This window comes from Mastigoproctus giganteus, chromosome 1 (genome assembly GCF_048544385.1).
Source record: "Mastigoproctus giganteus isolate SK-2022 chromosome 1, ASM4854438v1, whole genome shotgun sequence".
Classification (NCBI taxonomy): domain Eukaryota; kingdom Metazoa; phylum Arthropoda; class Arachnida; order Uropygi; family Thelyphonidae; genus Mastigoproctus; species Mastigoproctus giganteus.
Window position 1 is genome coordinate 187,051,432 of NC_143575.1, and position 24,677 is coordinate 187,076,108.

At 38.4% G+C, this 24,677-nt stretch overlaps 1 protein-coding gene across 1 annotated transcript in view; it reads right to left on the reverse strand.

The window, feature by feature from the left end:
- The window catches only part of LOC150091372 (uncharacterized), a 75,901-nt gene extending 62,218 nt beyond the window's left edge, over positions 1-13,683 (reverse strand). The window contains exon 1 of the mRNA XM_090383523.1: positions 13,364-13,683. Within this exon, the coding sequence (XP_090239649.1) occupies positions 13,364-13,678 (315 nt within the window). The 5' untranslated portion in view covers positions 13,679-13,683. The remainder of the gene's footprint in view (positions 1-13,363) is intronic.
- Positions 13,684-24,677: the final 10,994 nt, after the last annotated feature.

Here is a 24,677-nt window from a genome sequence, read left to right on the forward strand (position 1 = left end):
TCAATAAAAAAAAAAAAAAATTGCTGATATCAGAATAATAAAATTACAAATCATTCTGTCAAATTGTAACAAAATGCAAAGAACAGTAAAAAGAAACAATAAATAAATAAAATAAAATAAAATAAATCTACAGCAATGAGTAACATATATTATTACAAACTATACAATGTTTGATGATCGCCAACATCATGGACCATTCATAATTTGCAAATGGTCTATCATGTAAACTTATAAATACTGGAATAATAAATTCACTTACTTGGAATAATAAAATCAGCTATTATAGAATCACTACAAAGTTGGCATTGCATTGCACACAAACCAAATAAATGCATACTTCTCTATTCAGAGGTGCACATTTATTGTTCACTGAGTGCATAAGAAAAAAAAAACAACGTGCAGACAAGAAAAATAACTTTTGGAAATTCATATATATTTCTCTGATCTGTAAATGATCCAACATTTTTATTCAATAAAAACAATTTACTGACATCAGAGTAATAAAATAAAAAATCGTTCTGTCAAACTGTAACAACATGAAAGGAATAGTAAATAATAAATAAATAAATCGCTGACGTCATGGATCATTCATAATTTGTGAATGGTCCACATTCACAAATTATGAATCCACAATTTTGTGAATGAAAACTGGAATAATAAATTTACTTACATCTTCAGCCTTTCTAAAGTTAGAAAAAAATGGTGGTAATGTGTAAATTTTTTCACGTTCTGAGAAACTTAAAAATGTAGAATCACTGCACTTGAAAATGTGGAATCACAGAATGGTACATGATGCTTGATAAGAGCTGCAGAACTTTCTTTCTCTGCCAATAAAGTAAATGAAAATATCTGTAATTGGTAAAATGTTTTTGTTTCATTTCCCAGTTACTCCAAATAACTTTGCAACAAATTTTCCCGCCACAAATGAAAACAGAACAGGTACATGTAAAAGCATTATAAAATGTATTATTCCAGAGTCTGTTGGCTGTATGGAAACAAAGCAATAGACAAGGGTAGAATGTTGTTGTGGAAATGGCAAATGAACCTCAAAACCATAAATTTAACTGTTCCGAAACAGGTCATTCTTACAAAGATTGTACTCTTAAAAATGAAGGACCGGTTTGTAATAATTGCAAACTGAGGAAGAGGACGAAACCATGTTGCAGTGGATAAGAATTTCCAAGAATATAAAAGAACATTGCAAATGTATAAACAGAAGATAAATTATGACTGAAAAACTGAGTGTGGTACAGTTAAATGCACAAAGAGCAAAAGGTGTAGCATCACAATTGGCATATGAGATGGAGAAGAAAGAATTAGATATTGCTCTGGTTCAAGAACCTTATGAAGTGATGGGTAAAGTTAGAGGATATCCTATGAGTTATAGGATTGTGTCTGAAGGTGATCATCCCAAAACTGTTATTTTGGTAAGGAATGTAAGAATGGTGGCAACCAAATTAACTCATCTTTCAGATGAAAGTATAATATGTTGTGAAATTATTGGGAAGATCTATTTTGTTTCCTTATATTGTCCACCTTCTGAGGAAATTGAGCCATATATAAATAAGTCAGAGGGGACATGCCATGTTACCTAATGATATAACTGTTGCTCTTGATTCTAATTTGAATTCCCCACTCTGGGGTGGGAGGAGTCCAATGAAAGAGGTGAGATTCTTGAGGATTTCCTTTCTGCCTTGGGGTTGGTGGTAATAAATACACAAGGACATCAGCCTACTTATTCCACTGTACATGGGGAGTCCCATATAGATTTAACTGTGAGTACGATTTCTGTTTATAGTAAGATAGAAAATTGGCGGGTCCTTGAAGACTATTCGACTAGTGACCACAATGCAATTCTCTTTGAAATAAGTAGTGTTGTAATTGCCAGAGAAGAGGAGTTAGCAAGATTTGCAGTGCATACTGCAAACTGGACCAAATTCGACCTGGCTTTCTGTACTCAGATAAATAATGTCAAATGAAATTAATTGTCGGATATTGAGCAGGTACGAGAGTTACAAAAAGCTTTATATGTATCATCAAAGTGTAGTATGCGTAAAAAGAAATTTAGAAGGTGTCCTGTAAATTGGTGGAGTGGATTATTGGATTTACGGAGAAAGGAGTTAAGGACTGTTGAAAAACAATTTCAATTTTATTGTCGTGTTGGTGATGTTAATATAGCTGATATATATAAATTAGAATATAGGAGGTTAAGGAAACAATATGTTAGGACTATAAAGGTTGTAAAAGAAACTTCTTGGAAGAAATTTGTGAATGAGAAAGGATTTAGAGACCCATGGGGATCAATTTTTAAGATTGTAACTGAAAAAAGTATGTTTTAATGAAATGAGTTATGCAATTAATAGTGGAAATTTTAGTGCCATTGATTAGTACAATTTCACAAACATTATCTTGGATCAGTTGTTTCGCATTAGAAATGGAACAAAGAGACGCACATCAAGGGATGGTCGGAGGCAATGTTTCATATCAATCTGATAAGGATGAAGTGTTGTTTTCTCAAGATGAGGTTTCAGAGGCGATTGCACAGGCTAAGAACGACCGATTGCCAGGCTTTGATTTGATAGAGGTGAAAGTAATGAAAAGAGCATTCCATTTGAGACCTGTTGTCTTTGTGGATAGGTATAATAAATGTTTAGATAAAGGTTCCTGTCCCCCGGCTTGGAGAACTGCACTATTAAGAATAATTATAAAAAGTCCAGATAAGATACCAGAGGAGCCTGGTGCATACCACCCAATTGCTTTACTATCTGTGCTGGCAAAAACATACGAACGACTATGTATTAGTAAAATTATGATTACATACAAACAAAACCTGTTGTCCTCTTATAATGAATTTGGTTATAGGAAGGGAAGGTCAACAGAAGATGCTGGTGTCATATGGTGAGGTATACACAGGAGTATGAGGAGCAGTATGTACTTGGTGTTTTTGTGGATTTTCATGGTGCATTTTAGGGCTGTGGTGGGAAGGGATCTTAATTAGGTTAAGAGCAACAAAATTTTCTGAAAAATTGTTTTCTGTTTCGACAATATTTTGAAGGTAGGAAAGTTGTCGTAAGAACAGCTTACACAGAAATTGTAAAAAATGTAGTGAGAGGTTGTCCTCAGGGCTCTGTGATTGGTCCTCAGGCCTGGTGCATAGTAATAGATGAATTCCTGAAATGAAATTATGCAGGTGTTGATGTGATAGCCAATGCCGATGACCTTCTGTTTTTGGTGTTATGGTAATGCTGTTGTTGTTATTTGGTTTTTAGGAGCATTAGCAACTAAGGCCATATTGCTCCGGGGATATGCGGTGGTCATTGTCTAACCTTTCCGCATCCTCCGTATTTGGTGGTCACGGGCTCGAACCCCGGTCTAATCAAGAAGCATGTGCTACGCACTACTGCTCCTGCCCACCTGGCTACGAAGGCGCCATATGGTAATGCTTGAACTCATATAGAAGAACAGGCTGCAAGAGTTTTGGGAGATTTAATGGAATAGTCCACATTGTACGGCTTACAAATTTCTGAAACAAACTGTGCAACAATTGTTAAAAGGACAATTGAGCAAGAATAGGCACCCTTTGGTTTGTGCATATGGAGTGTCTGTTCGATATGTCACGACAGTTAAGTACTTGGGTGTGTTGATAGGAAAGCAAATCAGTTTTGTCCCATATGCTAAGTATTTGAAAAATAAGATAAGAACTTTATAGGCCAAGCTAAAGAGAGTTATAAGGGTGGACTGGGGCATAAAGGGCAGAGCACTTAATCTATTGTATGACTGCCTCTCCGTCCCAATAATAACTTATGCCTCAGCAGCTTGGCTTCATAGAATGACAAATTCATTAATTAAAAAGTATATATTGCAGGCTTAAAGGTTTGCTCTTTTGTCGATTTACTAGAGTATGTCGAACTGTTTCGACAGATGCTCTTCAAGTTGTTTCAGGTAGGCTGCCGGCAGATTTGTTGATTATTCTGTCCTCTTTGATGTATTGCACAAGGAGGAATATAAGAAAGACCATATTAAATGTGAGTTCGTGCCTGGATGATGGAAGGCTGTATACCAGCCAAGATGTACAAGCTGAGAAAAGAAGGATACTGTCAGAGTTAATGTTAGAATGGCAAAGGAGGTGGGACACCTCAGATAAAGGTAGGGTTACCTACATGTTCTTGCCAAAAGTTAATATTATTGATGTAAGGAAGAAAGTCTGGCAGCAGTTTGGTGTGAATGCAGCCTTCCTTATTACTGGGCATGGTCTTGCTAAAAGACTATGAGTTATGGGTTGGCACAAGATCAGAATTGCCCATGTGGAGACCATGAGGAAACATCTGAACATATAATGTTCTATTGCAGCTGTTATGTCGATATAAGGAGTCGACTGGAGATAATGATAGGAAGGCTTGAGAAAAGATCCTTATGGACTATGTTTGTGGAAAAATATGTTTGCTTATTTTAATGATTTTGTTTATGCTGTATTTAAAAGGAGAGAGCAAATAAAAGTAAAATAGCAGAGCCCGCCTCCCAATGGCAGGGATGGAAACCAAGTCCACTAGGATAAGCAGGACTTACAATGAATGTCCAAAGTTTATCTAACTTGGCTTGGGCCAAGCGGCATAATGAGCTCTCAATCTTAGTTACTCGTGTTATTTTGAGTTGTGTTAAATTAATTAATTAATTAATACATTGAGTTCTATTATACGGCATGAGTTAAAAAAAAAGTTAAGTTCTAAGCCACATATAAGCTTCGGCTTGGGTGGTGGGTGTCTTAACGGTATCTTGAATGAATGTACTGAAGCATCCATTTTTGCTGCTGTAAAAACATGGTTTGATGAAAAACAAGTACCATTGGAAAATTTGGTATCCTGTGCCCTTGATGGTGCTAAATCCATGGTTGGAAGACAAAGGTTTTATAGGCCACCTAAAGGAAGTATGTTCTAAAGTTCTTGCAGTGCACTGACATCATCTGGTTGCAAAAAATATTAGTCCAGTTCTTTATCAGTCTCTCAGTATAGTTATTAAAACCATCAAAAAAATAGTCACATACCAATTATGATCGCCTTTTCAGAAAATTTTGTGTTGATAATGAGGAACAGTGTGTGAGGCTTCTTTTACATACAGAAGTCAGATGGCTTTCTAAAGGAAAGTGTCTAACAAGATTTGTAAACCTTTTTAATATGATAATTAGTTTTTTAAAAAGTGAAGGAGACACAGATTTAGCAAACAACACATACTATATGGCATGGATTTTTCGAAAACTTAATGAGGTATCACTTCAAACTTCAAGGGAAATTAATTATGGTGATAGACTGCAAATGCGTATTAAAAGCCTTCACTGAAAACGTGGAAATATTTGAAATTCAAAAAAGGTGGAATGGCTGAGTTGTGGGGATCAAAAACAACTAAACTTCTTTATCCAACAATGTGATCTGAAATGGCCAAAGTACATCTTTGTTTTCCAATGTCTTATAAGGTTTAAAATGGTTTTAGTTCAGTAAATAAACTATTACCAAAATAAACAGAATTGATATATGTTCAAGAGCAGACATCATAATCATCATCAGCCATTTTCAATCCACTGCAGGATGAAGGCCTCTCCAGCAACTTTCCAGTTCCTTCTGTTTTGTGCAATGGCCATCCATTTACTACCCACAAACTCATGAATTTCATCTGTCCATCTCCGTTGTTGTCTTCCAGGTTTCTAGCTCCTCTCGGGTACCATTCTGTTATTTTCTTAGTCCATCATGTCTTCGAGCTATGTGTCCTGCCCAAAGACCATTTTAGTTCTTTAGGTTTGATAAGAATGTCCTTTACTTGAGTTTACTGCCTGATCCATGTGTTTCTCTTCTTATCTAACAGTCTGATTCCCAATATAATTCGTTCCATTCTTCGCTGTGTAATTCTCAGCTTCTCTTCCATTCTTTTGGTGAGTGCCCAAGTTTCACTTCCATGAGTCATGGTGGGGAGTATACATTGGTTCATTATTTTACGTTTCAGACAAATTGGGATATTGCTTCTCAGTATGTGACTGTATTTCCTGAATGCTATCCATCCAAAATTTATTCTTCTCTTGACTTCCAGCCATTTATCATTATTACAGCTAATGACTTGTCCCCGGTAAGTATATGACTCCACCTTTTCAATTACTGCTCCTTCAATCATTATATCCCTTTCTGTGGCATACTTGTTCATCATTACTTTTGTTTTAGCCATATTCATGTTTAGTCCAAAATCCTTACTAACTCTGCATAACTGACTAATATTTTCCTCTAATTCTTTGGGATCATGGCTTATGATGACAACAACGTCATCTGCAAACCGTAAATGGTTTAGGTACTCTCCATTCACATTGACTCCTTTGTGCAATCAGTCTAATCTTCTGAAAGCTTCCTCAAGGGTAGCAGTAAACAACTTCCGAGATATTGTGTCTCCTTGTCGAACTCCTTTCTCAATTTTAAATTTACTACTGGCTTTGTCTAGTCTAATAAAGGAGGTAGCATTCTCATATATTTTCTTCAAAATCATAATATATGGTGTATCTATGCCTTGTCTTTCCAATGCCCGAAATTGCCTTATGCTGTATGGAGTCAAATGCCTTTTCATAATCCACAAATGCTACGCATAATGGTGTTTTATATTCATTTGCTTTCTCCATTAGCTGTGACATTACACGAAGGTGATCCACAGTTGAGAATCCTGTCCTAAAGCCAGCTTGCTCTTTTGGTTGATTCTCATCAAGTATTCTTTCTAATCTGTTAGTAATGACCTTTGTAAACAACTAGTAGATGTGGGATAACAAGCTAATTGGTCTATAATTTCCAATTTCTGATTTATCTCCTTTCTTATGCAGCAAAACTATGATTGCATTATTCCACTCCTTAGGCATCACATTTTTTCTAATGCATTTTGTGAAGAGTCTTCCCAGATAGTGTCATGTCTCTTCCTCCCAATTTTAACAATTCTACAGTAACTTCCTCTTCTCCCGGGGGTTTCTGATTCTTCATTTTCTTCAACGCATGTTCTACCTCATCAGGTGTGTTGTATTTGTTACTAATTTGCGATCCATCTTCCCCACTGCTGGCATCATTCCCTCGCTCCTTGTATAACTCTTTATAGTAGTCTTCTGCTATTTGAATTATGCCTTCTCTGCTATTTATAAGTACACCATAACTATTCTTCAGTTTCAGTATCATTTGTCTTTCTGTATTACTGCTCATGGCTGCTGATTTAAATCCTTTGTTTTTCCTTAATGCTTGTTCTACTTTTCTTGCATTAAATTTTCTTATGTCCTCTCTTACTAAACCCACCAATATTACTAAACAACTTTATATTGATGTATACTGCATTCAGCAGGGCGATTGGAGTTGCTCGGTGTCAGGGATTTCCAGCCCTGTTGTGGATCATCGTGAAATAAGTGTTCCAGATAAATAGATGGTTGAGTGGGATAGGAAAGAGTGTTATTAAAGGACACAGATCTTCATGTACTAATGTTATTAATGGAGTCCGAAGGGTTCAGTGCTGGGCCCAGTGTTGTTTTCTATATTTATTAAGGATATTGATGAATGTATATCAGGCTTAATGTTTAAGCTTGCAGATGATACAAAGGTTGGCAGGGTGGTTAATGACAATAATCAGGGTAAGCTACTGCAACAATATCTAAAAAAAATTAAGCGGATCAGCTGAGAAATGGCAGTTAAAGTTTAACACTGATATGAATTAGTAGTAATCCCAGATTAACATACCAAATATGTTTTACTACGCTTGGGGTAGCGAAAAATGAAAATGAGCTAGGGGTAATTGTGCAGTCAGATATGACTGCACAGTTCTCTAAACAATGCAGGCAGGCTGCCAGGGCAGTTCAAGGTTTTGTGAATGATATACAGGAACTTTACCAGCAGTGACAAGGAGGTGATTATTTCATTGTACAATGCAGCCTAACTATTGCCTTGTACAATGGGATAATGGTGATTATCTCATTGTACTAAGCAATGGTTAGGCTGCATCTTGAGTACTGCATACTGGTCTGGAGGCCTCCTTTTAAGAAGGATGTAGATCTGCTGGAATGGATGCAGAGAAGGGTAACAAGATTGATTGATTGAGTTTTTATTGGCGCATCAGCAACTATGGCTATAATGCGCCAAGGGTAACAAGACGAAATTCTGAAAATAGAAGCATCTAGATACTAGGGACTGTGAGGTGATTTGATTAAGGTGAATATGGCTTTGAATGGATTGAGCAAGCTCGATGCAGATGGCACTCTTACTCATGCTCAGACTACACACATGAAGTGGCATAAAATCAAATTGGTTAACGGTGTTTGCCTTCAGCCAGCAGGTGGTTGACAGTTGAAACAAATTTCCATCTGTTTTGTGGAAGTGGATAGTTTGAATATATTCAAGGAAGAACTAGAAAAATCATTGGAGGGGATGGACTTGGTGATATAGAGCTTTTTTTTTTCTTTTTTCTCTGATGGTTTATAAGCAGATCAGCAGATTGCTTTCTTGCATCGTATGCCGCCACTACTACTACTACTACTAATAATAATAATAATATCAAACAAGTAGCGCATTTTGTAAGGCCATGATTCATAATAGAACCATCCCCCTTCAGTTCTCCACCAAGCCACAGCACTCCCTCTACTTTCAGCCCCTTCCTTTACTGCTCTAAACTGAGGCATCAATTTCCATTTAAATTCAATTTAATTTGAGAATACTACACTATACTAATAGATACCTAAATGCAATAATAACACTACTCTATTCGCAGGTTTCGAAAAAATAATAAACACTACACTATCAAGTTTACATTATATGTAAACTTGACAGCAATGTGCTGTTATACTCACAGACTTTTAAATTGGTTTTAGCCTTATTAGATAAAATAAAATAAAATTTCTTAGCTAAAAAAAAAAAAAAAAATATATATATATATATATATATATGTGGCAATCTACATGATTAGAACCTTCGAACTACTTATTTACCACAACTGAGGCCGACCGGGCTAGCCGAGTGGGTAAAGTACCTGCCCGGCAGCCCAAAGGTCGCGGGTTCGATTCCCGCCTCGGGCTTGGATCAAAGTACTGCAAAAACCTTGGGAGGTGCAATATGGCCACAGAAGCCGATGCGCCAACAACTACCAAATCAAAAAAAAAAAAAAAAACCACAACTGAAAACCTACAATTCCAATAACATGTGCTACACTACTAGTTACTTGATACAATATTTGCACCAATCACAATTAAGAAAGCTCTAAATATATTAAGTTGTAACTTACAAAATCTCTAACTAAATTTAAAAATAAGCTAATAAACATAACTAGGACTATCAAACTATTTATTGAACACAATTTAATATGTTAAGTCAAAAGAATCCCAGGGGCTCACATCTGGTGAGTATGGGCCTGGCACACCCAGGTTCCTGAGCTGAATATCATCATTCTTCTCTTTCTTGGTGATTTCCTTTCTCTCTCTCTCTCTCTGGGTAACTCAGGAATTTTTTCTTTTTTTGGCTAGTGCAGAAAAAGCCGCAGGCTTCCTTGCACCACATAGCTAATAATGATAATGAAAAAGGCAAAATTTTTCGAAAACTTTACCCATTTCCAAAAGCCGAAAATTCTTTAACTGCAAAGTTTATAGCCTGGAAGAAGTTACAAATTTTTTTTATATAGTTAAGTCTAGGGCAAAACAAAAGCCTAAAACTATGAAAGCTATATAGCATTATTGTACATGCTTGGGTGTAGCCTACTTCTGTAAATAGCTGTAAGCAGACTGGGATTGATACTTAGTGCATCCAACCCATATTTATTATTATTATGAACAGTAGTAGTGGTAAATGATGCAAGATAGCAAGCTTTAACCCAAAAAAAAAAAAAAAACCACCTCACCTATCCCCTCCAAGAATTTTGTCTAGTTCTTCCTTTTATTTATTCAAACTACTTACTTCCACAAAAACAGATGGAAGTTTGTTCCAACAATCAACCACCTGCTCACAGAATGCAAACCTCCACATGTCTACCCATTCTGCAACCAACCTTTGAATATATCAGCCTTGACCTTGCTCAATACATTCAAAGCCTTAAACACCTCCAATCACATCACTTGATAGGTGCCTTGTCTCCAGACACTGAAATTTGCAGAACTGGTCATTTTACAGTAGTAGAGAACAGTGGTACACACAACAATCTAATATGTGAAACAACTGGACAAGCAACTCTCCCTTTTACAGACATTAGCATCCAGGTTGGATCTCAGACTACAACAAAGATAGTACTGGTATTATTTCCTAATAAACTAAAAAAAAAAAAAAAAAAAAGTACTGGCCAGAAGGTCAGTACTTTTTTTTTTTTGATTACCAACAAAATCATGCATAAAATAAGTAATGAGCAAATTAAAATATAAATACATGGGTTTGTCAGACCTCACCTGATAAATGCAAAGTTGTAATGGTTTAAATTCCATGGCATTACTGGGGGGTAGGGAGCTGGAGATAAAACTCTGAATACCTGTGTCAGGTACATAAATACTACTACATAATGGTTCTGTGAAATTTTTGTGGTGCAGTATTTTTCTTTTACTAGTGTCACGAAAACATCTGCCTATGTTAATTCATGTTTTAACATAATTAGCATAATTAACTTTTATTATTAGGCTGGCTGCCTTGTACATACAACTCATATTATAACCCTTGGTTGATGGGCAGCATTATGAAATTTGTGCCCTGATCAATCAAACTGTTGTGTTGGGCTGTTTACGTTGAACTGCATCCACTTATCATACTTGCATTACGTGTACTGTGCTGCTGCTGTTGTTCAGTTCATAAATTAATCAAACACGTGGGAGGGAAGAAAAATCATGGGATGCATATAAATTATCAGGTGACACAGAAGCATATAATAGATATAGGTTATTCTGTAATCAAGTCACAAAAAAGGTTAGGTAACTGAAGGCAGATTACGAGAAATCTCTGGCAAAAGATATAAAGAAAAACAGCAAAGACTCCTTTACTAATACGAACTCTAAAAGGAAGGGGATAAATCAGATTGGTCCACCTGATATCGATGATCCTGCTCAGATAGCTGACAAACTGAACAGTATTTTGCATCTACATTCACACATGAGGAATTCTGTAGAAAACTGGAGGACAGACGCTTATTAAACTCTAACAGAGAGCTAAATAATTTTGTAATAACTGAAAGCAAAGTGGAGGAGAAATTGTTAAAGTTAAACATAAGAAAGGCACCTGAGGTGGATGGGATCTATCGAATTACATTAAAGAAGGCAGCAAAGGAAGTAAGCAAACCCTTACCATAATTATAAGATGTTTGTTTGTTTTGTTGTTTGGTTTTTAGGAGCATTAGCAACTAAGGCCATACTGCTCCGGGATATGCAGTGGTCATTCCCTGACCTTTCCACATCCTCTGTATTTGGTGGTGACGGGCTCGAACCCCAGTTTAATCAAGAAGCGTGTGCTACGCACTGCTGCTCCTTCCCACCTGGCTACGGAGGCGGCCCATAATTATAAGAGCATCCTCATCCTTGGACTCGGGGGAGATCCCTACAGACTGGAAATGTGTAATGTATCCCCAATTCACAAAGGGATATCAAAGGGTGACACAAGTAATTACATAACTGTTAGATTCATTTCTGTTCTAGGGAAAATAATGGAGTCACTAGTTAAAGAAGCATTGCAGGATCATCTAGACAAGACTGCAGTAATAATTCAGACATAGCACAGGTTTGTTAAGTGGAAGTCTTGTCTGACCAATTTTATTGGATATGATGTGGTCACAAAGGAACTGGATACAAAAATTAATTTTGTTATCATCTACTTGAATTTCAGGAAAGCTTTTGATAATGTTGCATACAGAAGACTACTCTAGAAATAGGAGCAGTATGGCATTAGGGACCAGTTGCTACAATGGATAAAAGGATAATTGAGTAGGAGAAGACAGATAGTGATAATCAATGGATACTGCTCTTCATGAAATAATTTTATAGGTGGAGTTCCCCAGGATTACGGTATTAACAGGGTATGGTGTTGGGCCCATTGTTCTTTTGTATATTTATAAATGCCATTCATGAAGGTATATCAGGCTTCATACAAAGGTTGGCAGGGTTGTAATAATAGTAATGACAATATGCTACTGCAATATGATCTAGATAAGTTTGGCAGATGGGCTGAGAAGTTTAACATTGACAAATGCAAAGTACTGCATATGGGTAGCAGTAACCCCAGAGAAACACACCAAATGGGTGGTACTACACTCAAGGTGGTAGAGAATAAAAAAAAAAAAAAACTGTGGGTAATTGTGCAGTCCGATATGAAGTTTTCTGAGCAGTGCAGACAGGCTGCCAGAACAGTTATGGTGTCTTGTCAATGATATATAGGAATTTTGCTAGTAGGGAAAAAGAGATGATTATCCCTTTGTATAAGGCAATGGTCAGGCCAAGCCTTAAGTACTATGTACAGGTCTGGAGACCTCATTTTAGGAAAGATGTGGAGCTGCTGGAATGAGTAAAGAGAAGGGCAACAAGATTGGTGAGAGGAACAATGGGGTGATCTTACGAAGAAAGGCTTAAGTTCTGTAATTTGCAGAATTTAAGCCTTTCTTTGTAAGATCACCCCTTTGTTCCTCTCACCAATCTTGTTGCCCTTCTGCAAATTGCAGCGTTTGAAGGCTATGCACCTGCGAGATGATCTGACTGAGGTGTATAAGGCCTTGAATGGTTTGAGCAGGCTCAATGCTGATGGGATTCCTCCACTTGCTCAGATCAAGAACCTGATTTGGCATAGATTCAACTTGAGGAAAGATAGTTGTAGAATAGATGTGCAGAAGTTTACCTTTAGCCAGCGGGTAGTTGATTGGTGGAACAAACTGTTGGAACAAATCTGTTGTAGAAGTTGATAAATTCAAGGAAGAACTAGACAAAGTTTTGAATTGAATCGATGGGTGAAATTGGATGCATTTTTTTTTTTTTTGGCTGATGTTGTATTAGCTTGCTTTCTTGCATTATATGCCGCCTCTACTAATGCTAGTGCCAAAATGACAGTAAATGGAATTATATGAAGGAATCATGGAAGAGCATTAACTCAAAACACTTGGCAACAAGGGGTTAATATGCTACAGGAGGTGGGAAAAAAAGCTGAAGGGCAATACAGAAAAAAGTTATTGTCCAATACTTATTTTAATTACTTCCTTCTTTGGGTTGCGGGAGGAGCATATGACCACCATGTTCCTTTATTTTCAAATTACAAATGGTGAATAAAACAAAGGTAGTTTTATATATTTATATTTAGTTTTCAGACCTTTTTTTTTTTTTTTTTTTCAGACTATTTTATCCACTTGTAGTTATCATATTGGAACATACCTGTCTCCCACTTTTTTTGCTCCTTCTGTAACGAACCTGAATTTTCGTTACTGGAAACAAAAAGGTGGCTGGCCCCAAACATGAAGACGAAAATAAACGTTCATTTATCAAAAGCTTATACAAACAATGAGAAAAGTTTATCCCAAGTATCCTCTTTTCTGCCAAGACTTCACTGCTTGTGCGCTCCACATCGCAAGACAATGGGAGTCTGTTCATTATATTTCTGTTAGTATTTCCGAAAATCGCACGATACACATTCGCGCAAACCAATAAACGCATTTGTCTTGTAAACACAACCGACAGATGCAACAGCATTACCACCAGTTTTTGTTTAAATAGTCATGAAACATCTTAAATGTTTATAACTTAATCCACCTTTCCAGCGATTCTCTAAGAGTCAAGCCTAATTTCCGTATTTTCTTAATTTGCTACTAAAATTTTATTTGTGATTAATCAGAAATAAAAACATTATATATCAAAGATATTGAAAATATACGCATTTATCTGGTTATGCGTTAGTTACGTACACACTTATAAATTTGCGTACTAAAATTAAAATTTTCAGTGTTTGGTTTGCTACTTCCGATATAACTCTAAAACGGAAGTAGCAGACAACTTTGATACACGTGTGGTGGAATTTTCGTCCCCCCCAAGCTGTTAGTCCTCATTTCCGTGGGTTCTTGTTACGGTACACCATAAAACATATTCTTGTTTATACTCCGGCACGACCACCAGGTCAGGGGAGTTTACAATAAATCATCAATATAAACATTAATCATATTCAGCAGTCACGAGCTTCAACCACGATCCACTCAAAGAGCGCGTTTCCCTGCATCTCGCTCTCGCCCTTGACCACTCGGCTACGTCAGGCCTAAGATAATGAATGAGCGCTGCTCAACGAACATGACAATGACAAATCTGCGGACTGCATAATGACGATCTTAAGTTCTATTATTATTATTGCTCTTATATTATTTCTCCCTGATTGGGGGTTCCACCTCGTGACGGGTATTGCTACCAAGTACACAGAATGGTTGTTGTTGTGTCCGGTGTCACCGATGGTCGACAAACTCTGACTATCTCACAGGTGTTCAGGATTGCAACTTTCCGGAGTTCCTTGTAGGTGTTCGCTGGGAGACCTATTGCTGCTATGTAGGATCTTTGGCATCATATTGGTGGAGTTGATCGGGATGGTCGTAACTTATTGCATATGCCACATATCTTTCATCTCTTGTCTTAGGTTCGTGTAGTTCTTGATTTTTCCCCATCGGTTTTCTGCAGGTGGCCAGTGTTGGGTACCACTATGTCAATTAGATAGGTAGCCTTTTCCCTTCTTGTCTACAAGAGTTATGTCCGGTCTATTGTGTGGGATTGTCTTATCCGTTATTTTGGAGCGGTTCCGGTACAGCTTATGGATTGGATTTTTAGTGTAATACCTGGGGTTCATATTTGTAGTAAGGTACACTTTCTTCGATCAGCTGGTATTTCCTTGCTCTCTGCACGTGTAGCGCAGTGGTATCGCCACCATCCTCCCCACACCGGGTAGAAAAGGCCCAGGTTCGAATCCCGTCGATGACGCAAGGAACTTTAGTGGGCTTTTTTTTCACTCCGCAGCTGAGTTAGTCGGTCTCAGGTGTAGATAGCAAGGTTTTCCCCCCACAAACTGAGGTTTTTCATCCAGAAAACAAACAAATCGACTATAGAACACACCCAATTACCAGACATAAGACACAGCACGGCAGATGAATTTAATTATTCAGGTGGCTTAAATATAATAGTTTAGTTTAGTTTTTTTTATAGTTTCTAGTGTTGATTACCTGTTCTTGGATGGCGAGCATGATTCATTTAGTCTTGGGGAAGAGCATTCCGCTCGTGAACCATGCATTGGAAGCAATTTTATCTATGTGATCTTGATGGAGATCACTGTAGTGTCTGCCATGGAGTGTCTTCTTTGCCCATCTTTCTAACTTCATTTGTGCCTCATGGTTGGGAGCAGACTTCTCGCTTAGGTTGAGTGGGGTATACCTCTTGTCTAAATTCCTTATGGCCGGGTGGAGTGCCGTTGTGTGTTTCTGGAAGTTATCCTTCATGTTAGCAATCGCTATTTTCTGTTGCTCGAGGAGGTCTACCAGTTCCCTTCCTCCTTCTTTCCGAGCAATTGTGAGTCTCTCCACGGCTGACTTTGGGTGGTGTTGGCAGCTCTTGGACATCATTGTCCTTGTCAGAATTAGATAACATAATTCTGCAATGGGAAGACATACAAGCTGATAAGACCATACTAGTGGGAGACTTCAATATCAATTTACTAAATGATGAAACAGAAAATGTAATACCCAGATTCTCTGCAATATTAAATAATTATGGATTTGAACATACCTTATTTGGAACAACAAGGCAACAAAGGATGGAGGGAGATAGAACAGTAAGCTCCTGCTTAGATCATCTTATAACAAATATAAAGTTGAAGTATGCAAATTCCTACAAACTACTAATTCAACTTTCAGATCATAGAACATGCATACTAATAATAGATATGTACTTAAAAGAACACCCATGTGAACATAAAAAATTAACAAATGTTGCGAAGAACAAATATTTATCAACAGGCAAGCTGAAACACACAACACAGAAAACATATTAAGACAAGAGCAAGCATCTTACACAACTAATGTAAATGTCTTTTCAAATAAAATAATACAAATAATAAACAATTCGAGGATTAATACAGAGATAAAAATAAATCTCTCAGCTTGCAACTGAGAAATAAGAAACCTTGGATGACAAGAGAAATAGAAGAATTAATGGTACAAAGAGATAAAATACTTCAGGCAGTATAGAAATTGTCCATCAAAGATAGAACATTATCACAATTATAAAACAATTAGAAATAAATTGACAGGTTTGATTAGAAAGCAGAAAAATACTTGCTACAATCAACTTTTTATGAATAAACAAATAACTCAAAAGGATAAATGGAGCATTATAAATAACCTGCTAAGTACAAGGAAGAAAAAGTCAACGGGAAATCAAATCAGAACACTATTAGAACAGGTATCTGGTACAAATAAACAATATGAGGCTGCAAACAGATTTGCCAAAGCTGTATTAGAGCTCAGCAGATACAATATACACTATTGCCAAGATGCCCTTGCTCAAAAAGTTAATCTTCCTCACGTAGTGAACTCCTGTGTAATCTTTGCTCCACAGTACACGGAGATTCTCAAGATCATAGAACAGTTAAAGAGCAAGAAATCTTACAGACTTGACTGTATTACAGTAACCGAAGTAAAGAGAAATAAAAAAACGTTCACTGTTCTCTTGGTGGAGCTTATAGCACGGATGATGGCGTCAGGAGTCTATCCTACAAACTTACTTTCTTTTAAAATAATCCCTATATATAAAAAGGGACCACCTGATGACTTGTAATTATAGACCAATAACAATACAGTCAGTTATAAATAAGATAATAGAACATTATATATTTACCCATATAAGTAAATATCTACATCAGTATGGACTGTTAAATAACTCTATTCTCATATCAGAAGGGTAAGAGCACACAGACATTATTAGAGAGTTTAGTAGACTCTTTTAACTTGGTACATTTGAGCAACAATAACTTCATAATTATCTTATTTATAGATTTGACCAAAGCATATGACTTAATTGAAATCTCAATCTTGAAACAGAAATTACTGAAATATGGTATAAGGAGAACAGTCAATCAACTTTTAACATCTCTTATTTAACCAAAAGAAAAATCACAGTTGAAATAGAGAATACAAAGGGAAAATCATACAGTATAAAGAGAGGAGTACCACAGGGCACCCATGCAGGGCCAATCATGTTCAACATCTATATAAATGACATATTCCAAGTAATTAAGAACTCCTTTTTAAAAATTTATGCAGATGATTTATTCTTATATACAATTGGAAAGAACCTTACAAAAATGGCATTAGATTTACAGCAGGATGTAATACATTTACAAAATTGGTTGCATGACAATAAATTAGCACTCAGTTTTGAAAAAACAAATTCTTGGTAATTAGACCCTCTCAGCAAACCCTGGACATTCATCCTTCTGTTAAATTACATAAACATGAATGTCTACATGAACAGAACTTCCAGAATTCCAATTGTCTAACAGTTGAAGAAGTTTCAAATCACTGTTACCTTGGGTTATGGATAGACTATAATCTAAGTTGGGCAATGCAAATAACAAATTTGTACAAAAAAATTAGATTTTATGTGTACTTCTTTTATTATATTAAAAATAAATTAAATCAAAGAACAAAAGTCACCTTATATTATTCATTAGTGGACTCCCAACTCAATTATTTAGTAAATGTATGGGCAAGAGCAAATATAACTGAAATAAGGGTTAAAAACAATTTACTAAACAGGATTCTGAAACTGTTAATGTGGACAAACTCTTGAAATGATCTGAATAAGAGAAGGCAATTTTTATTAAAATACAAAATACTGTACTATATCCAATTCAAAAACTGAAATTAAATTTATTCTTGAAAAATCTTAACACTATTTATGAAGAGTTGAATCTTCAAAGGAATGTTTCACACAATTTAAGGAATCCAAAAGCAGTTGTTTTGCCTCACCCTAGGGTACTAAATAGATTTGGAGATAGGCATGCAATGAACATATTATATAACTTGTTGGCAAGTGTTGATTTCAGGCTCAGGAGAGGTTATTCAATCTCCAAATTAAAATTCCTAGTTAAAAAATTTTTGATACTCAATGATACAGTAGAATAGATTTTCAATGCAGATCAATCACTACCTCTGTTTACAGAGTGGAATGTACTATGTGTAATGAGTTCATTGTCTTTTCTGTTAGCTAACAATTTTGTATCCAAAAACTGATTTAACTATTGAATTGCAACTTGTCAAGAAATTTACTTTTCTTAACGAGTTCTTGTATTGTAAACAACTTCAAATGATAAATAAATTTGTATTATTATTATTATTAGCCATATGGTGCAAGGAAGCATGAGGCTTATGCTGCACCAGCCAAAACAAAATTTCTGAGTTACCCTGAGAGTGAGAGAAAAAGAGAGCAAAAAAGAGTCAGAAGTAGAAAGTAGAAAGGAATCACCAAGAAAGAGAAGAATGATGATATCCAGTTGAGGACCCTGGGTTGCCAAGCCCGTACTCATCAGATGTGAGCCCCTGTGGTACTTTAAATATTTTAAAATTTCTAGCAACCAATGAAACAGTCACTGGATTTTCGAATTTATTCATATCGCTAAGAATATCTGTAATTATTCCTTAATCTATAATTAGTAGTAGTAGTAGTAGTGGCATGTGATGCAAGAAAGCAAATGTATGAGCTTATGCAGCATCAGCCAAAAAAAAAAAAACACCATTCCCTCCAAATGCCTGTCCAGTTCCTTCTTAAATTTATTCAACCTATCAACTTCCATAACGACAGATGGAAGTTTGTTCCAGCAATTAACCACCCGCTGGCTAAAGGCAAATTTCTGCACATCTATTCTACATCTGTCTTTTCTTAATTTGAATTTATGCCCCCTTAGGTTCGTAATCTGAACAAGTGGAAGGATCCCATCAGAATTCGGCATGCTCAACCCATTCAAGGCCTTATATACCTCAATCAGATCACCGCGCAGGTGCCTAGTCTCCAGCCACTGCAATTTGCAGAACTTAGGCCTCTCTTGGTAAGAGGATCCCTTCATTCCCCTCACCAATCTTGTTGCTCTTCTCTGTACACGCTCAAGCAAATCTACATCCTTCCTAAAATGAGGCCTCCAGACCTGTACGCAGTACTCAAGGCGTGGCCTGACCATTGCCTTATACAGAGGGATAAACACCTCCTTTTCCCTGCTAGCAAAATTCCTATATATCATTGACAAAACCCCATGACCTGCCCTGGCAGCCTGACTGCATTGCTCAGAGAACTTTATATCTGACTGCACAATTACTCCAAGGTCTTTTTCATTTTCTACCATCTTAAGTGTAGTACCACACAGTTAGTAAGTTTCTCTGGGGTTACTTCTACCCATATGCAGTACTTTGCATTTGTCAAGGTAAAAGCTGTCGGAGACGACTGTACTCGCCTTTACGGAAGCAAAAACCCTTTCCTTTACCCCCGATGGTAATTAAGTCTTAAAGTAAATCTCACGTCAGTACACTGTGATCACTGCCACCTAGTGGTTCTTTTATCTGCAAATTCCTAATACATGAATGTTCACTGCTGATAACCAGATCAAGAGTATTACTTTCTCTGGTTGCCTCTCGAACATGCTGCTGCAGAAAACAATCATCCAATAAATCCACAAAAGTCCGACTAGTGTGTGAGTGCCCAACACACAAGTTCCAGTCAATATCTGGAAAGTTAAAATCCCCCATTATAAGACATTCCGATTTACTAGCCCATTCTATTTCTCTAATTGAGGAGTTAATATTAAAATTTTCAAGGGGGGCCTGCCAACATGCTCCAATTGAGCCCGCATCTCTACGTCTGAGACCAGTGGTGGTCTCAGACGTAGAGAGCAAGGTTTTTTTCCTCCTAGCAACGGGTTTTTTCATCCAGCAGAACAGGCCAATCAACCAGATTACACATGCAATTTACAGTCAAAATAAATATATTGGTAGATGTAATCATCTATGGGTGACCTTAATATAATTTTTATCAGAAGTTCTTAGTAGACCATGTGCACCTTGCCTTGTTGCATTTTTTTCCCAGAAAGGGGATCTTCCAAGATATTTTTTTTTTTTTTTTGACTGGCCTCCAAATTACATTCACCTCAATCCAGGTTTTTTACATCTGTGGGATGTTTTGGAGCGTGAAGTGAAGTGTAGACACGCAACCATCATTAATTCTCACACTGCGAAAGCTTTGCAGACAGTGGTGGGAATCAAAAATTTTAAAAACTGTTTCTATATCACCTTACTCCCCTTTTCAAGGTAAAAAAAAAACCAAACAGGCTAAAAGTAGCAGAGCTCGCGTGGCGTTCGGTGTGAACCGGCCTTTAGGGACCGTTTCGACAAACTCAGGAAGAGTTCTAGGAACAGGTTCGTGCGAACTAGCTGAATCACACCACTGCTTGCAAATCTCTACGGTCATGTTCAGACATCTAATGGGGTCAATGCCTTGACGAATTTCGGCTGTTATCCTTGCGAAGTGGCCCAACACATTAGGTAGGTGGTCAGGATTCAGCGATCAGTGAGTGTATATTGGAAGTTTAATGATATCCAAACAAGACTACAAGGCAGAGATATGAATATAATTAAAGCTCTGAAAATTATTCTCGGGTTAGAAATGAAATGAACCTATTTATATCCATATGAATCGAAGAGGTCTTGGCTACCTAACTTGTCGCTCCTGTCAATTATGGAAAAAGATTCAATTTCATATGACTATTTGCTATTGTAGATGTTCCATTTGAAGAAACAGAAAGAAGACTTTAATATTGAATTTCAAGATCTTCATTATACACCAATGAGCCAAAAAATTATGACCAGTAGGTCGTTATGCAAATCGAAGCAACCGCAGGTGAACTACGGCACGTGCCCGGGTCGGGACACGCTATAAAAAACAGCTGATACTGGGCTCTGTTAAACAGTCACTCTTGTTCTTCAGATGGGAAAGGCAGAGGACTTAAGCAAGTTTGACAAAGGCCAAATTGTAATGGCCAGACGACTAGGTCAGAGCATTGTTTGTTTGTTTGTTATTTGGTTTTTAGGAGCATTAGCAACTAAGGCCATATTGCTCCGGGATATGCGGTGGTCATTCCCTGACCTTTCCGCATCCTCCGTATTTGGTGGTGACGAGCTCGAACCCCGGTCTGATCAAGAAGCGTGTGCTACGCGCTGCTGCTCCTTTCCACCTGGCTACAGAGGTGCCTAGGTCAGAGCACGGTCAGCCATGGTTAGTACCTACCGAAAGTGGTACGAGGAGGGGGAACCCACAAACTGCTGGCGAGGTGTTGGACGACCACGACTCATCGATGCTCGAGGTGAGGGAAGGCTCTCCCGGATGGTACATTGCAATGCAAGGGCGGCTGTGTCGCAACTCGCCGGTAATTGTGGAATGCTCGAGACGAGAGTAATGTGTCACAACACAGTACATTGAACCCTGCTGAAAATGGGGCTGCGTATCCGCAGGCTGCTCTGAGTGCCCATGCTAACCATGGTTCACCAGCGACAGCACCTCCAATGGGCACGCGAGCATCTAAACTGGACCTTGAGTAATTGGAAGAAGGTTGTCTGGTCCGATGAATCACGTTTCCTGTTGCACTATGTGGATAGCCTGGTACGTGTGCGTCGTTTACCAAGGGAAATGATGGCGCCCGGATGCACCATGGAACCAAAACAAGCCTGTGGCGGCGGTGTCATGCTTTGGGCGATGTTCTGCTGGAATATCCTGGGTACAGTCATCCATTTGGCGGGCACTCTGACATCAACAACCTAACTGGGGTGACAAACACTGGACCTGACTACCACTTGTAAGGACTACACTGAAGACAGCACGGACGGGACCTGAGTTTCATGAATGACAACTACCTGATTGGACCTCTGTGGAGGCTAGACAGATACCATCGGACCTGGCAGTGGAGCTCTGCTGCACTGCCTTATTGGCGGTCTAAATCGAGCTGCCTGTCTCGATTTACTTTATACTCTCCTTTCCTTTGGTGGGGTCTGAGCAGGTCCCACTGACCACCGGGTCGTCTTCTCTATTGTCCCCATTCTTCTGTCTTTTCCCCCCACTCTTCAGTCTCCCTTCCTCACTCTACCTATACACCAGAGTACGCCCCTCATGTCAAAATTGAACCTCGCACGACTTTTGGCTACCAATTCTAGCGTTTTCGCCCTTTTTTATTTTATTTTTTATCTTATTTAAATATTTTATTATTATGTATTTATTTAAAGGTCCTAGCCATTGAAATCTCAGGAAATTAGGTGGCAGGACCTGCCAGAGTAAATAATATCTAAACTACTGGGTATCTGGTCTGCCTCCACGGGGAAGAGTGGGCAATGTTGGGTCGCATTAGGTGGCCCAGCGGCTAAATGACCAGAGGAACGACAATACATATATACAAAATCCATTCACTTTTAAACCTCTGGCATTGACAGTTCTGTTTCACATCCACAATGTATACTACACGGATATGGGGAATTCGTGGTGCCGTTTGACACTAAACACACTACCTGGGGGAGAGGAATTTGTTCCCCTGCCTCCTATTTTCCTTCTGTTGGGGCAGGGAGCATCTACTCTATCGGCCCCTCACTTCCTTTTCCTCCAACCCAGCCTTTAGTCTCCCTACCCTTCTTTCACTTCACACCGCATCTACCCCACACATCCAAAATTAATTAACACCAAAATTCTTGCCCGACCTATTGGGCCCATAGCTGGATATTTCCAGGGCATAACCCCATCTACAGAAATTTCTAAAGTTATTGGCAGAATAGACCACAGTCGTCCTTTTCTTCTTAGGTCCTAGCCACTGAAATCTCAAGAAATTAGGTGGCAGGATCTCCCAGAGTAGATTTGTCGTAATGGTACACCCGGTCGGCCTACGCATGGCTGGGTATGGTAACATCGGCTCTCACCAGGGGCCTGGTGACTAACAGACCGGATGAACAATGGGCACAACGCACAACATATCAAATGATCTGTACACTTTTAAAATCTCTAGCTTTGACAGAGTACTGTTACTCGATACATAGAACGTACGCGGAGATGGGAGAAATCTTAGGAGCCGTTAGACCCTCAACATACCTATACCTATAAAAATATATATACCTAAATATTAGACGGCTCTTTGAACTTGAAACTAGGCGAAGTCGTTCCCCTAGCCTACGCGGACGATTTGGTCCTGATGCTGCCTGGGAGGTCTAGGGTCCAACTGGAGAACACCACCGCCACCAGAGCAATAGAAATTCTACAGGACTGAGCTAACAGCAATAACTTGAAGGTCTCATTCTCGATGACAAGGTCTATATTATTAAAAGGAACCACAGGTATCAGACGACCCCCTCAAATCAAGATACAATGTAACACAGTTAAGCTTACCACCGAATTATAGCACCTTGGAGTCGTATTAGACAAGAATCTGAGCTTTACACCACATACAAATTTGTATTGTGTACTTACGGAAGAAAATTGGATACTCCGCGCAATGAATGGGGCTTGAAGAGAAAAACCCTCAGCCTCTATTATATAGCCATTTGCCTGCCAGCGATTAGATATGCTGCTGGAATATGGTATCACAAGGTCACCACTGCAGTGTACGGGAATAAACTGGAGACCACAGAGTCATATTCTTGTAACCATCTTGAAAGAACGTAACACTGTAAGTACCAACGCACTCCAGGCCCTAACGGGATTCCTCACTCTGGACCCGGAGATTGTTAAGGGCTACTCTATCAACCGACCAAAGGCAAAAAGGCAACATGCCTAGACTATACCACAGACCAGGCAAATGATCCCAAAGTAGAAAGGAACCGTCTCTCTGCTTACCTCCAACAATTTTGGCAGGTCCGCTGGGAGACCTCAGCAAAGGTGCAATAACTAGAAGATTTCTACCCAACATACGGCTGGTATACCCGGATTATCCGCCATGGCTCTCACTAGGACTCTACACCGACCACCTACCTTCTAATGGTACACGGGGCCATTAGAGACAAACTACAAGGATTTGGATTGTGAAATGCCGTTTTGCCTCTGTGGTGAAAGTAAAACGTGTAAGCGCCTAATGTACAGTTGCCCACTAGATGAGGACCGCTATTGCAGGTTCATCACTATAACATATCTTAACATCCGTAATCAAGAACACCTCGCCATAACTGAAGTCGACACATACAAGGCGTTCACGCAGTTGGCCAAGGACCTCTTCAGAAGAAGAAGGACGCTTCCGCAGCCTCAGCCACTACCGTAAACAACGATGCCGTGCAGACCAGCAGAAAGTCTACACATGCCCCGGGAACTAACCAGATGATGAACTGGACATGACCAGGGTGTAACAACAATGGAATCAAACATCACAACTGAGTCTGCCTGAAGTGACAATCTCTATGGCAACCTGACGTGACGATTTCACCACAGCTGTATTCACCTAACTTTACAATCTCATTCAATACATGAACATGACATGGATAAGATAACTGGACCTGACCTGGACGTGACCAAATAAAAAAAAAATCACACTGTGACAACCCTATTAGACAGCCTCATCCAGCACAGGCATTTGACAACCTGATCAAGACAACAAGACTACCATGCAAGGTCTCATAGAAATGACTACACCACGAAATCCCCACACATCCAAATTGAA